The sequence below is a fragment of the Eulemur rufifrons genome, chromosome 3, assembly GCF_041146395.1.
Source record: "Eulemur rufifrons isolate Redbay chromosome 3, OSU_ERuf_1, whole genome shotgun sequence".
NCBI lineage: Eukaryota > Metazoa > Chordata > Mammalia > Primates > Lemuridae > Eulemur > Eulemur rufifrons.
The window spans coordinates 68,371,598-68,380,328 of NC_090985.1; the positions used below are offsets into that span (position 1 = coordinate 68,371,598).

The 8,731-nt window shown below is 35.0% G+C and overlaps 1 protein-coding gene across 4 annotated transcripts in view; it reads left to right on the forward strand.

Annotated features, from left to right (window-relative positions):
• The window catches only part of NBN (nibrin), a 43,118-nt gene extending 35,052 nt beyond the window's left edge, over positions 1 to 8,066 (forward strand). For 2 of the 4 annotated variants that reach the window (XM_069466251.1, XM_069466254.1), the window contains exons 15-16: positions 6,506 to 6,555; positions 7,896 to 8,066. In XM_069466251.1, the coding sequence (XP_069322352.1) occupies positions 6,506 to 6,555; positions 7,896 to 7,926 (81 nt within the window). In that variant the 3' untranslated portion in view covers positions 7,927 to 8,066. Of the gene's footprint in view, positions 1 to 6,505; positions 6,560 to 7,895 lie in introns of those variants that run through there. The other 2 variants (XM_069466252.1, XM_069466253.1) reach the window with 1 other exon arrangement.
• Positions 8,067 to 8,731: the final 665 nt, after the last annotated feature.

Here is an 8,731-nt window from a genome sequence, read left to right on the forward strand (position 1 = left end):
GTCAGTAACAATCAGAATATATCTCCATGTTGATCATTCTCCATTAGTTTTTCCTGCAATACAGTATGCTATTTTGATTTTGCGGTGTAGTTCTTTTGCATTTCAAGGAACTTTTCTATTATATCATTAAAAATATTTTTTATATTTGCTGGGCCCTCTACGTTTAAGACGTAACTATTCTTTTATTGGATCACCTTTGCCCTGCACATCTATTTCTCCTGCATTCACTATGGATTCCTTAAGCTCTTTCACTAAGTCAAAAATTCAGATTTCAGGTATCTCCAGGGGTGGGGAACCTTTGGCCTTAAGGCCACATGTGGCCTTCTAGGTCCTTAAGTGTGGCCTTCTGACTGATCCAAATTTTACAGAACAAATCCTTTTATTTTTATCAATACACTTTTGTTCATCTTTTGTATTTTTTATTTTTTAAATGAATGTATTTAAAATACTAAAGAATAAGTTTCAAATAATCCTCCCAGAATGACCGGCACAATTAGAACATTGGTAAACCATAAGGGCTAAAATGACGGATGCTACACTCATGATTTAGTTCTAACTTCCCCCACCTGACTGGTGCCACTACCACACGAGGCTGGCTGGTAAGCGTTTATAGGGGTTGAGTACACCAACCTGTACACTGTTTTGGTTTTGACAACGGTGCCTGTTTGAAGTGGAATTTGTGAATAGTTGCACAGCTCGACAGTATTTTTTAATTCTGTCTGCTTAACAGCCCATCATGTCAAAGAAGACCAACCAAGAGAACACTGAAGAAAACAGGTTTTTTAATTAGGATTGGGAATTGCAATATTATCTTTTTTCTGCTAAAGATAAGATATCTGCTTGCTTTGTGATACCACAGTGTCAACATTAAAGAAATTCAGTGCTCATCTGCATTATAACACTCATAAGGACCACACATATTTTAAATTAGAGGGAGAGGCATGAAAGGTTGTATTGTAGATATTAAAATATAAAAAGCAAAAGCAAAGACAATTCTTTCAAGCAGCAATAAGACCTGGAAATAATGAAGCAACTTATAAAATAGCTTATATACTCAGGAAAAAAGGGAAGCCATTCAGTGATGCAGAAATTGTGAGAGAATGCATTGTCGAAGTGGTAGGATGCTTAGACCGTGATGATGTTTCAAAGTACAAACAACTGCCTCTTTCAAGGAGAACCAAAACTGATTGGCATCATGAAATAGGCTTCAAGTTAACAGCACAATTTCATGCAATACTTCAAAAGGAAAATGTATATTATTCAATCACTTTGGACGAATCTACTGATACTGCTGACTCGGCACAAGTTTTATACTTCATTTGGGTCATAACAGAAGATTTTCTTTGCTACAAAGAGTTACTCGCTTTGGGCACTCTTACAAACAGAACGTGGGGAATAGGTATCTTCAACAACTTTCAAAATAAATGTGGAGTTGGACTGAATTTGGTATATTTAGTGAGTATATGTACAGACAATGCGCCTTCCATGACAGGAAAACATGAAGGGTTTATTGCACAGATAAAAAAGTATTAACAGATCCAGATGCTCTCATTTCTGTTCATTGCATCAGCAAAATCTCTTGTGTTAAATCTACTATTTTAAGTGATGCTTTGCAACAAGTTGTAAGTATTGTTAACTATATTCGTGCACATGCAACACAGCATTGGCAGTTTCATAACATGCTAAAGTTGAATGATGAGGTATTCGGTGTGGATTTGCCGTATCGTTCAAAAGTGCCTTGGCTGTCGCAGGGACAGTTGTTAGCCAAAATTTGATCTCCGCGAGAACAGATAGTGAAATTTTATGAAGAACAGAATCAGCAATGTGTATGTATTATTGAAAGAAGATTTCTGTAGGAATGCATCATTTCTATGTGATACCATGTCAAATCAAAATGACTTGAATATTTCTTTGCAAGGTAAAATTAAGCCTATATGTGATATGTGGCAAAAAATCCAAGCATTTTGAAAAAAGGTATCTTTTTCAAAACACTTCTTCAGAAGGAAATTTTGGATGAACGTCTTCCCCAGTTAGCGAAGGTCATTGATGAGCAGGATGATATATTCGAATCACTTGAATAATGCACAGCTGTTACAGACCTATTAATTGGAGAATACGATAAAAGGTTTGCCGACTTTGAGAATCATGACATCACTCTCAAATTAGCATTTCAGCCTCACCTAGTTGGTATCACCAAGGCACCTAAAGAACTACAGATGGAATTGATTGAGCTCTTAGTAGATGATATTTCAAAGTCATTGTTTGATGCTAAGAAAGATCCAATTGAAATATGGGAAAATACAGTAGAATACTCACGCCTTTGGCAACATGCCTGAAAAATGTTTTCTTGCTTTTCAACCACTTACTGTTGAGAATCTACATTCTCCTACCTAATCAAGATGCCCTTAAGGTCACAAATGACTAATACTCATCTGGAGGATAAACTGAAACTGCAGGTCTCCGTGCTGCAACCAAATATGCAAATGCTTTCCAACAAAAAGCAGACACAACGAAGTCATTAAAAGGTTACTTTGAAATTAACAAATAGTTTTCATTTTTTGAAATTATTAAGTACATTGTAGTTAGATTTTTACAAAATGATATACTTTTTAAAATATATCTAATTGAAGTTTCTTGAATGCGGGCTTCAAAAGTTTCCCCATCCTTGGTCTGTTCTATTTCTCACCAACTGTGTGACCTTGAGCAAATTATTTAATGCTTCTCTTTCTTTCTGTACAAAATGAGAATAAATAATAATAGTACCTCTGTTTCACAGATATGTTGTGAAGATTAAATAAGATACTACTTACAAGTATTTGTAACAGTGGAAAGTGTTAGCTATTTCTAATGTATTTAATTCTGAAAGGCCATTATTATGATTCTTTTCATTTCATTGTTTTATTATCTTTTTGTTTTTTTTTCAGTGATGAGTAGATAAACTTTATTGTTCTTATTTCGTTGTTTTTGTTAGTTTTATTTATTTTTTATTACTTCTTGCAGACTGAGTTCTTCATCTATGTTTTACATGTATTATTCCAGTTCTTTTATTTTTTTCCCCCCAGTATGTGGAGCAATTTTGCTTTTTTCTTTAATCTTCAGTTGTATAAAGTGAAATGTCCTATCCACATATTCTGTTTGCTACGTAAAGGATTGTGTGCCATCTTCTGCAGGGATTACATTCTTAAGCCAGTTTGTGAGGCAAAATTTGAGTGTAATCAAATTACTCCTAACCCTCTTAGCTTGCCCCAAAAGAACAGAATTCCTCTGTGCTTCACTGTCAGTATGGCAACATGCTCAACCAAAGGCACCTCTAGTAGTTTCTGTTGCCTGAGGATGTTGAATCGGGGAAAGGAAAGGCTCAGGTGGAGCTGTGTGCAGCTTTTATTGAAAGGCTGGGCTATCTCTGTCCTGGGATTTGAATTACATATCCTGTACCAGGAAGCATACCCTATCCCAAAAGAGAGTAACCACCTAGCATTGTAGGTTGTTTACCCAATTTGTCAGGGATTCCTGGAGCCAATGCCTTTGGTCAGTGTCATTCCCATTTCTTCACTTCCCCGTGACATTAGTCCCTTCCCAGAAGCCCACCAGCAATTGTTTTCTCTGCTTAGGGTACTTTTTTCCCAATTTGGATCATTAGTAAGAATCCTCAGGTTTGGCCAGTTCTATAGCACTTCTTAATGGGTTGGATAGCATTAGGAATCAGTTGCGGCAAAATCGTTTGGTTCTTTACACAGCCATGTTTTTGAAGTCTATGGCATGGACTTATATTCTTCTCCTTGATTAACTGTCGCTATCAGATTTTGTTTGGTTGGTTTTGGATGGGAGAGGAGTTGAGAGAATGATGATACAGCTGCTGACTTTTTTCTGTCTTTATTTCATTAGGAATTAAGAGAGGGGAACTGTGTTCTAGATTTATTTCACTAAATCTCTTCTCTTTTTGCTGGCATGATTTTAGGTGCTGTAGGTAGGCTTTATTCACCAGACTTGACTGTCTTTTGCTGCATGGCCTACTGCTCGCATACATCATGTGCTACCATATTGACATCTCATTTCCTGAGGTTTGCCCCAGCTACTGTTTTTCCATATTCCCTGCCTTTTGTTCTTTTTCAGCCCTCCTTTCTGCTGCAGACTAGTCTTACCAGTTTTCATAATCACTAGGTCAGTTCCCAGAGTTCCCTTGAATTTAGGATATTTTTATATTGTCCCTCAAGCATAATAATTCTTTAAACTCTATCCAACCTGATTTGAATTTTAAGACTGTGGGATGTGGTTTTCTTAGACCCTTGAAAAATACCAGTAACATGAGACATTTCTGTTTCTTAATACTATTTTACTTAATGATTTTAATAAAATATATTGAAATAAAACTGATTTTCTTCCCACTGATTTTTTTCTCTTTACTGTGCTACAACTTTAATGTTAGCACCCCTGCCATGATGAAGCCTTTAAGAATATTTAGAATAGTGATACCCCAGCTATTTTGAAAACTGCCATATGAAAATCATGTGTCTTCCTATTTATGTTCTGCTACCCTATTAGAAAATGTGAAAAGATGCAATTTGATTTTGACATTTGACTATATGAATAGAATATCAGTCTGTAAGATTGAATCCCTGCAAGTCATTCTTCTAGGCTCTTTCCAAAGACTCAGAAGCAGTGTGGCAGCCTGATCATGAGCAGTGCTCTTATTAGAGACCTGGTCAAATCCTACCTATTCCATCTGATGGTTTTTTGATCTGCAAAGTACTTAACCTAAGTCCTTGTTCTTCCATTGGTTAAAATTGGGATACCGATGTAACAGTAGTGATGAACTTACATGAAGATTAAATGAGTTTTTTTTAATAAAGAGTTTAAGAGAGTATCTGCAAGCACACAAATGTAAATTACTAACAGTAAAAGTAAACAGAGTAAGTCCTCACTTAATATTGTCGGTAAGTTCTTGGAAACTGCAACTTTAAGTGAGACGACATGCAGCAGGTCCTTGAATAATGTCATTTCATTATAATGTTGATGAGGAAAAAAATTGGTTTTGTTATACATCCTTTCCAAGAACCTATCAATGACATTGAGGACTTACTGTATCTGGATTTAAGGAACGTATGGTCATTTAGTGAGGCTAGGAAATAAATATAAATAATTACAACAGAAGGTAGAAATTAATAAGCATCCTAGGAGTTCTGTAGCTGAAGTTTTTTGGAATTTCTTCAGAGCAGGCATTATCTTTAAATAAAGGGGATCAGGAAGATTTTGTTAAAGAAGTGAAGAATATGTTCCTTGACATATAGTAGGCACTAAATAATTATTGAATGAATACTTCTTTTAACAATGGTTCCATGTGGGAAGAGGCAAAAACAAACAAAAAAAGGAGATATCTTTCTGGGCAGAGGAAGAAACATGAACAAAGGCAGAGAGAAGGTCACAGGATCTTTATTAGGAGGTGATTCTAGATTTTTGTTTGCTTTTGTTTCTTTTTTTGTGAATCAGTTATAACTAGCATACAGAGTCCATGAAAAGGAGGGTGACTGGAGTGACTGAGCCAGTTATAAAGACCCCTGCATATTTTAAGGGTCAGACTCAAGGGTTTGTGTTTTCTTTGGTAGGTGGGAGAAGTCATTGAAGGGTTTCAAATGGCAAATGATAGAATCATAACTAGACTTCAGGAAGATGCACTCAGCACAGGGTTTTTTTGATCCTAACTCTCTAAGGTGCTTTAGGAATTTGGTGAGTTTGCGGTTAAAAGTACTTTGTAGGTGAGGTAATTTAGCAGCAGCTTATACATCCTGATTTGGGGCCAAAAGGATGGGAGATGCTCTTCCTGCAGAGCCGCTCTAGTTGAAAGTGGGGTGAATAGCACCTGCTCAGTCTCATCAGTGGTCTGACCCCAAAGCACTGAAATTTCACTTAGTAAAAGGGTTTTGCTGGAAAGAGTTTAAAAACTCTCCAATATATGTTGGTTGCCTTTGAGCAGAGATTGGTTAGAGAAAATAGTTTTTCTTTTTTTTTTTTTTTTTTTGAGACAGTCTCACTCTGTTGCCCAGGCTAGAGTGCTGTGGCATCAGCCTAGCTCACAGCAACCTCAAACTCCTGGGCTCAAGCAATACTGCTGCCTCAGCCTCCCGAGTAGCTGGGACTACAGGCCCACGCTACCAAGCCCGGCTAATTTTTTCTATTTTTACTAGAGATAGGGTCTAACTCTTGCTCAGGCTGGTCTCGAACTCCTGAGCTCAGATCAGTCCTCCCACCTTGGCCTCCCAGAGTGCTAGAATTACAGGCATGAGCCACCGCACCCAGCCTGAGGAAATAGTTTAATTAGAGCCATTTTGCAATAATCTTAGCATGAAGTGAACATAAAGATCTCTTGAAAGAGATATTGTAGAGGTAAGAACTTAGAGACTTAGTGACCTTTAGGATGTTGAAATCTCATGACAGTGACCTACCAGTGTATCAGTTCATTAACTGTATATTCACTATGAAATGTTTGAAATTATGTTAATTTTGACAGGTACAAAATCAACATGCAAAAGAAGACTCTCTTGCTGATGATCTTTTTAGGTAAAGTTTGATTCAACTACCTCATGTACCTTTGAGAGATGTATATAAAATCTAGTTCTTATTCATAGAAATATTTGTTTCTTCTGTCCTTATAGACACCTAGTTCCTTCACCTAAAAAATGTTTGTTTGTTTTTTTTAACATACGTGTTTCTTTTTATTACTTGAGTACCTCTTAATTTGGGTTTACTGGATATAGCTTTGAGGTTTGGGGTTGATTCAGTTGTACTGTATCACAAGATACTTAAAATTTGTATAGGGGATTCAGGCAAAAAGATTTCTCAACTGGGTGAATTTGGCTTATAAATTTGTGAGATTTTTAAGCTCTTGAGAATTAAAATGGGTTTTGAATTAAGACAAAATGCCAGACCATTTCATTAGTTTTCATTGGCACATGTATAAAAATGAAAGACTGGATTACAGTTTCAAAGAATGTTTTTCTGGGAGGTTTTAAAGGAGTTGTAATGGGTGATTATAATTTAATTCTGATTTAGTACACTTTCAGCATTCCTGCAGGCCTAACAAACCATATTAAGAATTCGTACCACAGGAAATTGAGTTACTGATTAGGTTGGGAAATTACTGAACCTGTCTAAATACACTTTTACCAATCTGTGTTTTATTTTATAATATCAGATGGCTATATATTAATTACTATGTATATTTTCACATGAAATAAAACATTTTCATTAGTGAAAAAAAAAAAGAATTACCTCTCAAATACTAATAAAATACTGATTAGAGGTAGATACCAAGGGAAAGTATTAATGACATTTTCCTAAATTTTCGTAAAGGCAGAATATAGAAATATACTTTTGAGTCTGTTTTGTAGCCAATTAGATTGATTCTCTGATTTCATAATGTACAATATAAATCACAGGTGAAAATGCTGACAAATACCGATCTTTTTCTCAGCTAGATTTGTTCAGCTGCTATAGGAGAAAATTTTGTAAAGTGGTAATTATATTTTAGGTTCTTACAGTTCTTTGTGTACATGATACACTTTAATTTGGGGGAGGTGAAATGTGGGATCTGTTTGAAGCCATTACTGGAAGAGGTATAAACACATCTTGACTTTTAAACTGTTGTTTTTATTAATTATTTTAATGCTTTACAGGATTTTTGTTGTTGATATATTTTGTTTTTACCAAATACTCATCAAAGCAACATCAAAGGGATAAATGAAAATAAAAATGTCAGTGCTTAATATCTGATCCTAAGGACAAAATTAGCATTCTCATCCTATTTGCCAAACTGTGACTATAGTTTGAAAGCCCTTTAACTTTAAAAGAAATACCATACCTTATCTAAATATCATTTAACCCTATTTTTTTCTTTGCAGATATAATCCTCATGTAAAAAGAAGAAGATAACTGAGGATTTTAAAAAGAAGCCACAGAAAAACCTTCCCTAGCAAGAAGCATTACTTCAGGCTAACTGGGATATATATATAACTGGGATAGAGGAGAGTCAAGTTACAGATATTTTATGGCCTAAATTTGTTAAATAAAATGCACAAAACTCCATTTCTTTTATGTGTGAATATTGTTTGTTCTGTTTTCTGGCTTTGTGATCTCATGAAAATTTTTTTTTCATTTTTAAATGGGTTTTATTTATTGAGTAGTTAATGTAGTCACAGTTCAACATTGTTAGAAGTATATATAACGTTAAATACTAAAGTCACTTTTCCAACCACTGTCTTAGCTATTTGGTTTACCTCAGAAAAAAATTCATGATACCCATTTCTTAGAATTAGAGGTCAATGAACACATTCCAGGTGAAATTGTACCAAAAAAAGAGAAAATGATTGAGAAATTCAATTTGCCACAGAGAACTTCAGAAGACTTTCCTGACACTAAAAATTCTAGGAATTTGTGTGAAAATACAGACATTAAGTGTACCTAAATAAATGTAAGTCAAGATAATTAGAGCAGATAAATCCAATAAATAACCATGGTATGAGCTGCTATGTCATCTTCAATGAACAAACACTACTAGAGATCTCAAAGTAATAACCACCTTAGGAAAGGAAAAAGAGGATTTTAATCTTATTTTCAATTTTAACTTGTAATAATTCTGATAATACTCAAACAGTATTACAATTTTAGAAGTACTTACCATGCCCAAATATCTTAGTTTCAGTGATAGAAATTAACTCAATGTACACACAGGGATAAG